This window comes from Nelusetta ayraudi, unplaced genomic scaffold (assembly GCF_046127955.1).
Source record: "Nelusetta ayraudi isolate G7.1 ecotype Tasmania unplaced genomic scaffold, CSIRO-AGI_Nayr_v1 ptg000064l, whole genome shotgun sequence".
Classification (NCBI taxonomy): Eukaryota; Metazoa; Chordata; class Actinopteri; order Tetraodontiformes; family Monacanthidae; genus Nelusetta; species Nelusetta ayraudi.
In genome coordinates, this window is record NW_027466114.1 from 2,032,208 (window position 1) to 2,046,257 (window position 14,050).

Here is a 14,050-nt window from a genome sequence, read left to right on the forward strand (position 1 = left end):
CACAGAAAACAGAAAGAAAGATCGCTCTTGAAAAGACGCTGTGGATAAACGACAGAGTTAAACGTCCGCTTCGAGTAACTTTAGAACACAAAGCCTGAAAAGGTCCGTGCTAAAATTGACTCGGAGTTGTGCCAGTAAAAGTTCGCTAACATTTTTGCGTTTGCTGCCTCAACATCCCGGTCCGCCGACCCAAAAGAAAATAAATAAAAAGTAAAACAGGATGTTTGCAAATCGTTTCCGTGGTGTCTAGTTTCACTTTGCACACAATCCACGATCGATTCTCGAGCACGGTGGGTACGCCATCAGCCCCGTGCTTGTTATTGTGCGACACATGAGCTGCCGGGCCTGCCAGCAGCCAGTGCGTTGCGCTGCGCACGTAATTACGTCATCAACACGAGTTTATCGTCATTACCGCGAGATGACAATTTTTGCGACGATATCACGCAAACGCCGATATATCGTCCATCCCACAGCACGTGAGCAACATGCCTTAATGCACGATAAAAAATAATAATAATTGTAGGCGTTTATGAATAAATGAGTTAACGAGATAGTGTTTTATTTTTCCCGGGGCAGGTGGTGAAAATAAAAAAATTCTGGGAAAAACGGGACGGTTGGGAACCCTATTCCATGTACAGGACATGCGGATAGTTTTGAGGATGGCTTTGTTTGAACTCTGTCTCCCCAAATAAGTCTCTTAAAACGCACTGAATTTTTGGTCCACGACAAACCAGAAGTGAGCTACTTCCATTTGTTCTTTAAAAAAAAAAATAATAATAAAATCACCATTTTTTTAAACATTTATTTTTTTTAATCCTCGGCACTAAAACCAGTTTTAAAAACAAAACATTTATAGTAGCTTTTAAAGCAAGTACAGAGAATTTAACTACCATGAAGTCTCAGCAAACTAAATATAAGCTATAAAAGAATTGTTATGCTTTTAACTTTGGAATATTACATTTTTATTCAGACAAAAAAAAACAAAAAAAAAAACAACACAAAACAGCTAGAACAGTAAAACTGGGCACATAGACAAACAGACAAAACTCTTCTTCAGCGGTGCGGCGTCCTCGCGGGCGTCCTGAGCGACCGCTTCGCCGTGCACTTCGGAGAGGTCACCGCCTGCTTGATGTTGGCCAGGAGGCCCCTCTTGGTCCTGGGCTGCGGCGCGGAGGCCAGCAGGGAGAGCTTGGCCAGCTCCGCCTTCAGCGAGGTCACCTCCCGGTCCTTCGCCGCGGGAAAAACCCGACACGTGGTTAAACGCGCGGCGGTATTCCCCTCGACTCGCCGCGCCGCTCGGCGGCACGGTTCCTCCCCGCGGCCCCCCCCCCCCCTCACCTGCTCGGCGAGCGTCCTCTGCAGGGTGTCCACCTCGGCCGACTTCTTCGAAAGGTCGTCGCGGACCATCCGCAGCGTGTCGTCGAGCGACATCAGCCTTTTCTCCAGGGATAAAATCAACTGGACGGGCGACAAGGACCCCATCGTTAGTCAACGCAACTGCCACTTCCTGACCAGGACGGCTATATTGATGCGACGCGGGCTTTTCTAACTCCAGTTCATGCCGAGAGGCGCACCGGGCCTGTAGTAATTTTACGTTACCTGTTGCTTATCTTCGCAGAGCCGCTCCATGGCGCACTTTTCTTTGTAGAGGCGCTTGCAGCGATCGTCTGCTGGAGGAGCAGCAACAACAACAAGAGCAAGGTCAAGTTTTCCGTCGGGTCAGAATCTTAAGGCTACGGAGCCCCTTAAGAGGACAGGCATGGGCAAACTACGGCCCGGGGGCCATAAGCGGCCCATTGAGCTTATTAATCTGGCCCGCCAACTTCAAATGGACATCTCGCAAAACTTACAGGTGTCGAACTCTGGTCTACTGTGGTACTAGGCAGAGGTGACTGCGTGTGAATTTAGGATGAATTTATAGGAGCTATACAGAGAGACTCTTTAAAAAACAGCATCAACCAGACATGGGAAGGAACCGAGTACAAATACTTTGTAACTGTACTCCAGTAGATTTTTCAGGCAACTACTTTACGAAAGCACGTCTCTTTATTTTTACTTTTTCAACTTTTTACCTTTACTTTCTACATTTGTAAACAAAAATGTGTACTTTCTACTTCTCACACTAGAAAAACATGCTTGGTTACTTTTGTGTTTGAAAGCATTCAAAATACACAAATTTTGTTAAGTTACTTTTTCTTCTTTTTTTTTTTTTTTATAGTTGTTGCTTGAGACACTCGAACTGATATTTTAGGGAAATTATGTTGAAGTGCCTCGGCTTCAGGGTCACTGCTCAGCACACTTTCAGTACAGAGAAGAATAAACACGCAGAAAATATCATTGGTCATTGTTAAGAAAAGCCGAGACATCCAATAACGGGTCACTAGTCATAACTACTTGCTGATTGCAGTTTGGCTGGTGAACAACAAAATAAAATGTAGTACTGAGAGTAGCACAGCCGTTCAAAATGATCCAGACACTCATACAGGACAGATTGTCTGTTCAATCCACAACTTGCAAAATGAACAACAAATGCTTCATTAATAGCAAAAAAAAAACATGTTTACTTTTTTTTTTTTTTTTTTTTTTCATATATATAAATAAAGCACATTTCAAAACCTGGACATTCTTACTTTTACTTCATTAAAAGGAGTTGAAAGGAGAACTTTGACCAGAGTATTTCTTTTTTTTAACACAAATATCTACACCATCCATATATAACAGACGGCTTACACAACCTGTTGCGTCAGCCGCTGCGGGTGGTTCAGTCTGGCAGCACTGCTCCGCTGACGAGGCGACACGCCCCCCCGTGGGTTTGGATGTGGCTTCCTCCAACTCTGACACTTTACGTGCGAGAGCCTAAACGGAAACAAAATCACAGTTTAGTTTTTTTGTTTTTTCTGTTTTTTTTTTCCCCAATTATCAGAATGTGAAAGTAAAAACAACTGCCGATTTCCAATCACGACGACAGGTCTTTAGCTCAGGCATGGGCAAACTGCGGCCCGGGGGCCCATATACAGCCCGTTAAGCTTTCCAATCCGGTCCGGCGAATTTGAAGAAAGTATATTAATCGTCAGTAAATCATACAATAGTCTCAGGACTTTCACTGCCATTAGGAGGTGGACGTCCATTACTACTACTGCTGCTACTACCACTAATAATAATAATAATAATGATGAGCAGGCCTTCGCTGAGGCTCAGTCCCCGAATGATAAAAACGCCACACCTCCACTTTTTCCTGCTCCGCTATGAACTCATCCAGAGGCACGTAGTCGTCCAGCAGGTTGTTCATGGCGCTCTGGTAGGCGTGCTCTTTGACCGCGTCCTTGTACATCTCGAACGTGTTCTCCATCTTCTCCTGGTAGCTCTCCTTCAGCTCCTCTATCTGCCGACTGGACGCCCAGGGTGTGAGCCACACGACGGGTCGAGAAAAAGTGCTGACGGCCGGCGCCAAGTCTGGCCAGATTTTGGCCAAAACAATCCCCCCCCCCCCCCCCACACCCCTACCCGCCCAGCAAAATCCACACCTGCGAAGTTCTTCACTCTCCAGTATCTGCTGGATCATTGCGTCTCCCATTTCTTTGCGGATCTCCATCTCCTGGACCACGTTTCTCCGCCGTTCGGCCACGAGTTTAGCTCGGAGGCTCTCGATCATACTCAAAAGTTCCTTGAAGAATAAAGAGACATGATAATCTTAACCAACGAGTGTTGTGGGGTTTTTTTTTTTTGGACAGAGGCTATAAATCAGTTTTGGTGATCATACTTAGCTGCTCCACCAAAACCCTAAAAATCTATATTACATCATTGTGCAAGTCTTTGAACATTTTCACGGCCAAGTGCAAAGGTCAGATGTTCGGCTAGTCATGTCTGGCACACAGAGATAGGCTGCGGAGCTGAAAAATATAGCAACTGTGGTCTGCCGCCCATTGAAAATCTGCTCGTTGGTGCAGATTGGCTGCCACGCTTCTGTCGGTCTGCCCCAGGGCAGCTGCGGCTGGATAATGGGTTCAATGTAAAGCGCTTTGGGTGCCTTGAAAAGCATCATCATCATAATTATTATCAATAAGGAAGCCTGGCGAAAAAACCAACGAAGAAGAGAAAGGTGGACGAGGTATCCAAGTTTGGGTGTGCAGGCCACCGTAGTTCACTGGCAAACTCGGGAGGTGGACGGGGGAGTGATTGACAGATCTCACAAAGCGGCAGTCTAAAACCTGACCACTTGATGTCACCGTTTCTTCTCAAAATCTTCCAATATTACACACTGGGCCTTCAACAGACAGCCCATAAAGAAGTGCATACAGGCAATACAACTAAAGTAACTCGGGTTTTCCGACCCTTAGAAGTGTTTTCATATACATATATTTAAGAATATCCATAGATCAATAAGGGTCTTGCTCCCAGTTAGCTGCCATCTTGCACCTCCAGATTTTAAGGAAGCCCTCCAGACAGTCAACTTAAAACGCCAAACGTGCCGTCAGGTGGGCTCCCTTAAAAACTTCACACACACCGGACCTTTTAAAAAGGGATACTGCACGCAGTAGCGAGAGGCAGCTGTACGTTCTGCGGCATCAGAGAGACGTCGGCCTCGTCCTCCTGGTCCAGCAGCTCCTCCTCTTCCTCTTCCTCCTCCTCCTCCTCCTCCAGGAAGCTCTCCAGCAGGGCCTGGCTGTCAATCATCCCGTTCCTCAGCAGAGGTTTGCCACCGCGCCGCACCAAGCAGGGCGCCAGCGACTCCAGCGGCTTGGCCTGGATCACCACCTTTAGTAGGGGAGGGGGGGGATTTTTTTTTTTTTTTTTTTTTAAATCGTTATTTATGATTAGCATCAGGCCTACTACACTACCACTACCCACTGGTGGGCCGTCAGGAACAGCAAGGTTTCATTTTCTCTGCTGGCCTAAACTTGCTTAGAAAAGTACAATTTCTGACAAAAAAAATATATATATATTCTCCATAGTCTGCTCTTTTCACATCATATAATATCCACTTGGTTGCGTTGCTTCCATTGTCGCATATTACGGTAAACCTGACAATACAAGCTAGCTATTTTAGCTAGCTTGTATTGTCAGGTCTCAGGAAATCTGCCCAAGGCCCTCAGAATCAACGTTGCAGGCTTCTGGTCGCCGCAAGTGAACGGCCCTCAGCAAGTTGCGACCTGTGCCAATCAGATCTCGCGTTTGCCATGCCGAGACCAGCCAGCTGAACGTCCCACGTGCACTTGTACGCATCCTGCGATTGGATAAGAAGGCCTGATGTGAAACTACGTTTTGCTCAACTAGGTCATGTGACGGTGGCAAAATTGAAGTGCGACCCGACGAGGCGTGAAATGCACGGCCCCGCCGCTGCCGCCGCCGCCGCCGATGATGATGCTAACCTGCTTGGCGACGGCGGAGAACTTCATGACGTGCAGCGTCTCGTCGTAGGTGGAGGCGCACTGGTTGATGTTGACGATCATGGACGCTCGGCCTCGGCCGCAGAAGACGGCCTGGAAGAGTTTGGTCAGCTTGCTCTCTCGGAACGGGATGTAGCCGCTCTTCGTTCTGACGGATGGATGGACACAAAAAGGGCGGGAAAAGCGCACAGTGCGCGAAATACCCGTCGGGGGAATATTGGGGAGGGGGGGGGGGAAATCCCCGATTTTTTTATTTTTCATTTTTAAAACTTGAATATTAGACATCCCGACGAGACATTTTTGTGACCATTGGCATGCGCGCTAGCCTTTTGAAAAAAAAAATATATAAGACCCCCTTAAAATTTTGCTTTGAGGCTTTTAGGGGACTCTCGGGTGCGCGGAGAGGTTTGATCCAATCTGACTTTACCGGTCGGCCTGGTTGTACCGCAGGCCCGTGATGCATTTCCCCAGGATGAGCAGCGAGTTGTTGATGTTGCCGGCCTCCTTCAGCCGCTCCCCGATCGTCTTGGCTTTGTTGCAGCGCTCCGAGCCGGCGAGGTCACACAGGGAAAACCTGAAAACGAAGTTCAAGTTTCCCCACCCCCCCCCCATGTAAAAATTTGTTAGAATTTTTTGGGGTTATTGGGAAAGGAAACATAGGCCACCACCTACTATTTGCTGCGTTAGAAAATTTTAGAGCTTTAAATATTGAAATAAGGCACCATATTCCACCCAGCTTCAGATACTTTATTTTTTTCCTTTTTCTGATTTGGAAATATTTTGAACAATTTTGAGTGCAACACGTTGCTCGAGTTGAGTTTTGCGTTTTAGCCTACGTTCTGAAAGGTGGAAGAAGCAAAGGAAGAATTTCGACCGAATGAGATATTTGAGAAAAACGTCAATAGTAGCACATTGAGATAGCGCGAGACTTATTACAAGTGTTGGGAATATCTGTGCAAAAACAGTTCATCGCGCAAGACGAGTTCACGGCAGGACTTCTGCGGAGTGAATTGTGCCGTTTGAGGTTGCAACGTGCGACCTCAGCGCTACGTGTCAGTATTTAGCGCAACTTTCAAGCCCGTCTTTAGTTCTTCCACAATTTTCAGATTGCAGTACGAATTTGTCAATCTGTGGCGATTTAAGCAGCTTGGTGACGAACTTCTACAGTCACCTACTTCAGACAATTCAGTGTTACGCAAATGACAACAGAGTTGAAAACGTTGCCACGTATCAAAATGAAATGAACGGATTTGTTGATCTGTTTAAAACAGAAAAAGAACAAAAAAAAAAAAAACAACTTTGAAATTCCTGATGCACCAACTACTCACTCTGAGATCCACGTTACCGCGCCGCCATCGACCTTCAGTAATTTCATGGTGAAGATGCTGTGGCTGCAAGAGAAGGCGGTGTGAGTTTTTCACAAGGTCGAGACAGGGGGTCGGGCCAAGGTCGAGGAAGAAGGGTACTTGCCTCCTGCTGGAGGACTGGTTCATCTTGGTGGCGGCGGCGCTCCTGCTCTTGTTCCCGTGCTGCAGGATTCTGCAGGCCTCGGCCAAGCTCTGCACGTTGACCCACCTGAGATCTGGAAAGGCGAACGTCGGGCGTCACGCGGCCTCGCACGGCGCGTCCCTCCCAAGGTCCAAAACCAACCTTTGACGTAAGCGTTGCCGGCGCCGTCGTCGCACACCCGGAGCGACGCCCGCTTCTTGGACTTGGGGCACAGAGAAGGCTGGAGCAGGTCGTACACCAGTTCGTTGTAGATTTCGAAGAAGGCCACCCACAGCGTGAACCGGCAGCTGCCGCCGCCGCCGCCTCCTCCCGTTGGGTCGCCGGCCAGAACTGAAGAGAGGATAGCGCGTCCTGCACGTTTCAAAACCACCAAGAACGGAAACTCAAAGAACACGGTCGTAGAAAATAGTCGTTTTTTGGGTTTTTTTCCCTCAATGGAACCTTTTCAATAGGTGTTCACTAAATTTAGATATGGATGTTAATATTGATCAGAGGGAAACCAACAAGAAGCTGCCGGAGTGCCAGAGGTGGGAGGTAACGAGGTGCAAATACTTTGGAGATTTTTTCCATGCATCTGTACTCTACTCGAGTACGCATTTGTCTGATGCATTTTTACTTTTACTCCCTACATATGGAGGCAAATATTTGTACTTTCCACTTATCACATTGGGAAGAAAAAAAAAACAAGAAAAAAAAAAAACACTTTGTTACTGTCGCGTTTGAAAGTGCTTAAAAAGATACGAATTCCATTAACGGTAATTCACTCGTTATTATAGATGTTGCTGGAAGTGGAGGCACTTGAAACTATGCCGAATGAGATTTATTTTAGAGTGCCGTAGCACTGCGGTCACTGTTCAGTACAGAGAAAAAAAAACAAACGTGTCGAAAATGACATGGATTATTGCAATTAAAAGCGTAAACATCCGATTGTAGCTCGGTGGTCACGACGACTACCGATTACAGTTCGGTTGTGGTGCAGTTCAAAAAAGAATAAAAAAAAAAAAAACACTATAGAGAAAACCAAAGTCGTTTAAAATGATCCAGACGCTCCCGCAGGACCTCTGTTCAGTCCATACCAGATTATTATGTCACAACTTTTTCAACAAATGGTATCGTTTAATTAACGGCAATAAAAAACAGTTTTACTTTAGTACATTTCACAACCGGCACTTTCTTACTTTTATTTCAGCCGAGTTGTTTAATCAATACTTTGACCAGGGGATTTCTTTTCATTCAACGCAGGTGTCCATGCTTTTACTGAGGCGCAGAGTGTGAATACTCCCGCCACCTCTGACAAATGCTGTGTCTCAATTCAGGTTCTGCACCCTTGAGACCGAGTGTCCTCCGTCTGAAGGAAGCGTTTGAGTACCCAGCCTAGAAGGACGGACCAAACCCCGCCTCCCCGGTAACCACCCGGGACGGTCTAGCCTCCGGCGTATTTCCTCGTTGCCTCACCGCCGTTCCCTCCGGCTGGCCAACCCCGGAAGTGACGTTTTTATAGCATCAAGCTAACCATTGGTTCGCCATCTAACGATGCCGTTGGATGATCAAATCAGTAAAATCCTACGTTAAAAACTGGATACTTTATGTGAAACTTCAATATTTAGATTTATATGTCGTGTCTTTGCCAGAAGATGGCGCTAATTTCAGCCGACTTCCCAGGATCCAAGGATGCTTTGCAGCAGCACGCAAAGCATCATGGGATACCCAAGTACGTGAAGGATAGTAGCGGTGCATCCTTGGAATCGGCTAAAACGAGTGCGTATTTCCAAGTACGCATTTTGAGCGTCCCTTGGGAATTGGGAGGAGCCTTCGCGCAGTGCTATGACGCAACTTCCTTTCAAAATGCGCACTTCAAGGATGCAGACCCTGAATTGAGACACAGCAAAAGTCTTTGACACTGCAATTGTCGTTGGGGCTTACCGTTCTGACCGCAGGCAGCAGAGGAGGAGGAGGAGGAGGAGGACGGGGGAGGAACCGTGGAATTGGCCCAAGCTTCCAAACCAGCGACACCTCTTGGGCTATCAGACTCCTTCAAGAGAGCCGAGAGAAAACGCCGTCAATACTGTGTTCTGACACGCGACAAAAGACCCCAACGTGAGACCCAAACGAGCCCAAAGAGCGAAAGCATCAGCTGAACCCTCACTTCTTTGACTGAAGCCAAGATGGCAGCCTTGGCGCTCCGCTCCTGCTTGACCTGGTCGGGATGCAGGCGCTTGACGTCGCTCCTCAGGTGCGGCTTCAGGTCCATGCCCTCGTACTGACGGCCGTGCGTGTGGCGAAAGGCGGCGTCCAAGACGCGCGGGAGGATCCCCGGCTCTTTCAGAGTCCCTGGAAATGTTTTGACGGTAGAAGGTTGGACTTGACAATCAACGCTCAAACACACATGAATCTTTTTTTTTTTTTTTTTTTTTGGAGAGTTCAATTTTGGAATGGGCAAAGTGATGACTTGCAACTGTATGGATCTCTGTTGATTTTTTATTTTTTATTTTTTAAATATTGAAAGCCAAAATATTTAATGATTTTAAGGGGGGGGGAATCGTTGAATTGTGGTATGATTAAGAATAATGTAAAGCATATTTTGTTTTTGTTTAAAGTCTTTGCATTACCAATATCCCAAGTAATCTTACAGACTGTACTGGAGAGGCAAGAACAGCTCTCGGCTTCGGCCTTCTCCATCCCCCCCCCCCCCCCCCCCCCCCATTTACAGTTGTTTAATTTTTGTTGAATGTAGCGTGCAAATTTTTTTGGAAGTGTTTCTCTTGTCTTTTTTTTTTTGTCCGTTGATGGCGCATTCAATTCAAATTCAAATTCAATCCGTACCTTGTATGGTGTACGTCTTCCCAGCGTTGGTCACGCCGTACGTGAAAATCAGCGCGTTCTTGCCCTCCAGGAAATCGTGCAATTGGCTTTTAACGGTGCGCTCAAAGAGCTCCGACTGCGTGACCTCGGGGCTGAAGATCTACAAGATCATAAAGAGCGAACGCGCCGCAGATGTGGTCGAGAACCTGGCGTGAAATTGGGGTCGGAGAACCGTGCCGTTTGTTTCAAACTGCTTGCAGCACCTTTGAGAAGGAGAATTTGTGGAGCGCCACGCCGACGCCCTTCTCGCTGCTCTTCATGGTGGCAGAGCCCTTCGGTGCGTTGAGCGTTATCGTCTGGCTGTTTTCAACCACGACACAGTTCTGGCGAGGACAGAGGAAAGCAGCGTTTTAAAGAGATCCAACCAAAGGCCATGGCTAACTAGCTAGCCAGCTAGCTAGTTAGCTTGCTAGATAGATAGATAGCTAGATAGATATAATTGTACATTGTGTCATATATATTGGACAAGTCAAGAGCTACAGAAAGGAAAGCTAAATGGGTGAGAAAAGGGACCGGCATGGGTAAACATGTCCCGTTTTGTTTTTTTCTTCCCATCCTCTACAAACAAGGGTGCCAAACTCAAATACACAGTGAGGCAATAAAATTTCAATCTTGGGACAAAGTCTCCATCCAACATTGATATTTATTGAAAAAAAAAGAAGAAAAAAAAAAGATCTTCCTCCAGATAGAACAGTCAACCTTTTTACATGGGCCCGAACCAGTTTTGCTTCAACACTGAATATTGAACAAGCAAAGCTTAAAACTATAGAGTAAATAACTTCATATTGCACACATGCAAAATCCAATTTCAATTTTTTAAAAAAACGAATCAAAATGAATGAAATGTAATTTTTTTTTAATTAGCAGCCTTCTAATTTAAATTTTAACAGTAACCTTTTTCCAAGGGCTAATAACACATTTCAAAATAAAGGAATAAACCAACCAAGTAACAACGATGTCCTTCAATGAAGGTTGTGTCCTGATTGACACGCCAAAACACCAGCTGAGCATTCTGGGATTTGCAGTATTAGCACTACACGTGCTGTATAATACTGGTGCGCCAGCTCTAGTTGTGATTTTATATTGCCTTGCGGGCCAAAAGTAATCACATTGCAGCCCAAATATGGCCCGCGGGCCAGAGTTTGACACCTATGCGTCTCGAGTGATCTCAAGCTCCATTTTGCTGCTACATAAAAAGTCTTTAATGCAATGTACCTGGTCTTCATTGTCACACAGCTCCTCCTTGGAGAAGGGCCGGACCCGAAGATAAACTGCCATGGTCTGCTCCTCAGGGCCAGGTGGGGTTTCATTCTATATTAAAACAACCAACCAGACTTCATTGTAAGCTTTGATTCCGAGGGTCCCAAGAGATTTTTTTTTTTTTTTTGACATCCAAACATTCCAAGATTCCAGCATGGCTGAGGAGGTCAGAAGATCTCATGTGGCAGGTCTAGATGGAGAAACAGTTACCTGTTCCAATAACGTGCCGTCCTGAGGAGCAGTGCAAGTCAACTCCATATCGACAGGCTCGTGTTCGCCATCCCCACCGGTCAAATCAACGACTGTGCTCATGTTGCGCTCAGGACAAGGCATCTCCTTGGTGTCCATCGAACCTGTGCTAGGTCTGTGCTACAACTGGTTTCATTGCCTGCTACAAAATGCGATCAAATAAACCCTGAAACTCTTGGTGTGGACGTGAGTAACTTCACCTGGATGTCATCCTGGAGAAAAGTTTGCCTCTGGACTATGAGGGGCAGCTTCTCATCAAGTTAGATTAGACACAGGTGATCACCTGACATAACCAATCAGGTCAGAGCATTTGAGAACAGGAAGGGAAAAAAAAGCTCAGAGCCATCTATATCTGACTAATGTTTAAATAAAGTGTTTCCTGACAAAAACTATATCTTAACCTTTCATAAATGTATGAATATATATGTATATATACATACACATAATTATATATATTAATATATATCTATACAGTGGATTAATCTATTTATCTACATATATATGTATACATATTATGTATATATACAACACATACAGATAAAATGTAAATCTATATCTATCTATCTAAATATATACATATACACACACAGCAAGTAACATGGAAAAACTGACTGCATTCCCAAATGTGTTTTTTCGTGGAAAAACGCAGCCCAAAACTTCACTCCAGATAGAATTGATTTAAAAAAAAAAAAATTAGGGGATTCACTCCAGTCTGGCTAAAACAAAAACAATTCTGAGATAGGAAAACTTTTTTTTTTTTTTTAACCTTACTCACTCGTCACCAGATTTATAAGTAAACAGTCCATTTGAGGTCTGCATCCACAAACATGTAATTTTTTGGAATGAAATTTCCTTCCTTGATTTTAAGGGGGTGGGGACACAGTTCAAACAAAAACCCCTTTTTTAAGGGGTATATATTCAATAAGTATTTTTTTAAATGCTCACGCTACTAGAATTCAGATACGAATTTCACCATCCTTACAACTCATTCATTATGATTGCGAGACTTATTTCCTCCTGCCAATGACGACACCGGCGATCAAAACGCATTCAAAACTTTTATTGAATCGTCTGCATCGGTTTTATGCGTCGGCGATGGTGACTTCGACTTCTACGCCGGGCTCAATGCTGATGGAGGTGATCTGCTTGACAATCTCAGACGGACTGTGCAAGTCGATCAGACGCTTGTGGATCCTCATCTGGAAGCGATCCCAAGTTTTGGATCCCTCACCGCAGGGGGTCTTCCTGGTGGTGATGCGCAGAGTCTGACGGGGAGAAACGCAAAACGGTTTAGTTGTGCGAAGAAGAAGAAGGCAGAAGAATAAAACCTTGCTTTGGTAGTATGACCATAGGTACCTTGGTTGGCATGCGGACTGGTCCCTTCACCTTGAGGTTCTTCTCCTTAGCCCCACGGATCAGGTCGGCACAGACTATGGTTAAAAACAAAGACAAAAAAAAAAAAAAAAAAACCCTCGTCAGAAACGTCTTAAAACGGTGCGAGTGCAACATGTCAGGAAGTCGTTGCTCAGAATAGCGTATACGTGTCGTCAGGGTGCATCACACGGGAAATTTATCCTCATTGCTCAGGTGTCTCGCAAGTTGCTGTGACCATTTGCCAGCGTTTATTTACCCTTCTCCAGAGATTTGACGTTGCGGCTGGTGAGGGTGATGCGGATGCGGTGGATGGCGACCTCGGTCTCAACAGGTGCCTTGCCAGTGTCCTTGAAAGCCTACATGAGTGGGGAAACGACAGTATTAACACACAGACACACACACACACACAAAAAAAAACCTTACGAGATTTGACTGCCATGAGCTCGAACCAAACTTAGTAAAAATCTAAGAACTGAAAAAGAAATGATTCGTTTGTTAAACGTGCAATTATTTAGCCCAAATTCAAGGCAATTTCAATTAAACCAAAACGGGCGTCACATCTGTCAATTCCTCACATTAGGAATCTCAGATTTCCGTGATATACGAACGCACCACCGAGCTAGCATGTGGAAGTAGTCTCTTAGCAGTTACAACGTCAAAAGAAATGCTTACGGCCTCGAACATGACTAAAATATGTGAGGGAATAAGGATGCGCTTTTAATAATGATAACATTAACAAATAACGACGGACCTATAACTTTAGGCAACTGTGGAGACAGCGAAAACGTCATTTTAAGCGGCAAAATGCTATCAGAGCTAGCCGTAAATATGCGCGTCCAAGTTTACGCACGTAACTCAAAAAAACTCATTTGCAGAAACAATGTGTTTTACAACGGGCGTGGTAACGGAGCAGCACGTACCATAGTGAATATTCCTGACCGACTTATTCGGAAAAAAATTCAAACGAACAGCGGTGAGCCAGGAACAGCAGCCAACAACGTGGTTAGCTCTTCACGAAAAGGGCCGGACAGAGGCTCATAGCCGGAATATGTACCACACATCCGGGTTCCTCTCACTTCTTCTTTGGCGTTTTTGTGTCATCTATCCTACAGCGTCATCAAGTGGTGCCAGAATAGAATAGATTTCAAAGAGACGCAAATGCGAGATGTAACAACGAATGCAGATGTTTTGATAGTTTCGCCATTGATTTATGCAATAGAAGATTAATGAGGGCGATGATTTCAGTACAAATGTGGGATAAAAATGACCAAATAGCAGAAGTGTTGGTGTAAATGAAACAATAAAAGTTAAAAAAATATATGCAAGTGACAACAATTAGCATACATCATACGTAGACAAGTTTATCATATTTTACACATTTAAGATTAGAAAGAAATCCCCAGACGGCA

General features: G+C 45.2%; 2 protein-coding genes and 1 non-coding gene across 5 annotated transcripts; all 3 read right to left on the reverse strand.

Annotated features, from left to right (window-relative positions):
- Nucleotides 1-817: 817 nt before the first annotated feature.
- LOC142898427 (kinesin-like protein KIF20A) lies at nucleotides 818-11,510 on the reverse strand. Of its 3 annotated transcripts, XM_076041360.1 has the most exons (18): nucleotides 11,229-11,509; nucleotides 10,974-11,069; nucleotides 9,962-10,081; nucleotides 9,720-9,858; nucleotides 9,043-9,227; nucleotides 8,820-8,928; nucleotides 7,038-7,226; nucleotides 6,858-6,969; nucleotides 6,716-6,778; nucleotides 5,815-5,961; nucleotides 5,370-5,535; nucleotides 4,555-4,755; nucleotides 3,525-3,664; nucleotides 3,224-3,389; nucleotides 2,736-2,856; nucleotides 1,600-1,670; nucleotides 1,339-1,458; nucleotides 820-1,227 (listed from the first exon to the last, which is right to left on the reverse strand). In XM_076041360.1, exons 1-18 carry the CDS (start codon nucleotides 11,364-11,366, stop codon nucleotides 1,054-1,056), a joined length of 2,457 nt encoding a protein of 818 aa, XP_075897475.1. In that variant the 5' UTR covers nucleotides 11,367-11,509; the 3' UTR covers nucleotides 820-1,053. The 3 variants fall into 3 exon arrangements, with proteins under 3 accessions (XP_075897474.1, XP_075897473.1, XP_075897475.1); XM_076041359.1 differs by having other exon boundaries at nucleotides 818-1,458; nucleotides 1,600-1,667; nucleotides 11,229-11,510; XM_076041358.1 differs by having other exon boundaries at nucleotides 818-1,458; nucleotides 11,229-11,510.
- An 802-nt stretch (nucleotides 11,511-12,312) lies between these two features.
- Nucleotides 12,313-13,715, reverse strand: rps20 (ribosomal protein S20). The gene is made up of 4 exons (XM_076041345.1): nucleotides 13,562-13,715; nucleotides 12,898-12,997; nucleotides 12,624-12,697; nucleotides 12,313-12,532 (listed from the first exon to the last, which is right to left on the reverse strand). The coding sequence occupies exons 1-4, from the start codon at nucleotides 13,562-13,564 to the stop codon at nucleotides 12,350-12,352; spliced, it is 360 nt and encodes a 119-aa protein (XP_075897460.1). The 5' UTR covers nucleotides 13,565-13,715; the 3' UTR covers nucleotides 12,313-12,349.
- On the reverse strand, nucleotides 12,784-12,853 carry LOC142898432 (small nucleolar RNA U54). The gene has a single exon (XR_012928589.1). It is a non-coding gene; the product is annotated as a small nucleolar RNA U54 (small nucleolar RNA).
- Nucleotides 13,716-14,050: the final 335 nt, after the last annotated feature.

Bases quoted from the DNA above. Each gene is read 5' to 3' on its own strand.
- LOC142898427 (XM_076041358.1), bottom strand. From the start codon at position 11,366: ATGGACACCAAGGAGATGCCTTGTCCTGAGCGCAACATGAGCACAGTC. The intron at 8,929-9,042 runs GTGAGGGTTCAG...GCTCTCTTGAAG, and splicing joins TCTTGGCTTCAGTCAAAGAA to GAGTCTGATAGCCCAAGAGG. The intron at 5,962-6,715 runs GTGAGTAGTTGG...CTTCGTTTTCAG, and splicing joins GCGGTAACGTGGATCTCAGA to GTTTTCCCTGTGTGACCTCG.
- rps20 (XM_076041345.1), bottom strand. The intron at 12,698-12,897 runs GTAAATAAACGC...TTTTAACCATAG, and splicing joins CGTCAAATCTCTGGAGAAGG to TCTGTGCCGACCTGATCCGT. The intron at 12,533-12,623 runs GTACCTATGGTC...TCTCCCCGTCAG, and splicing joins CAGTCCGCATGCCAACCAAG to ACTCTGCGCATCACCACCAG.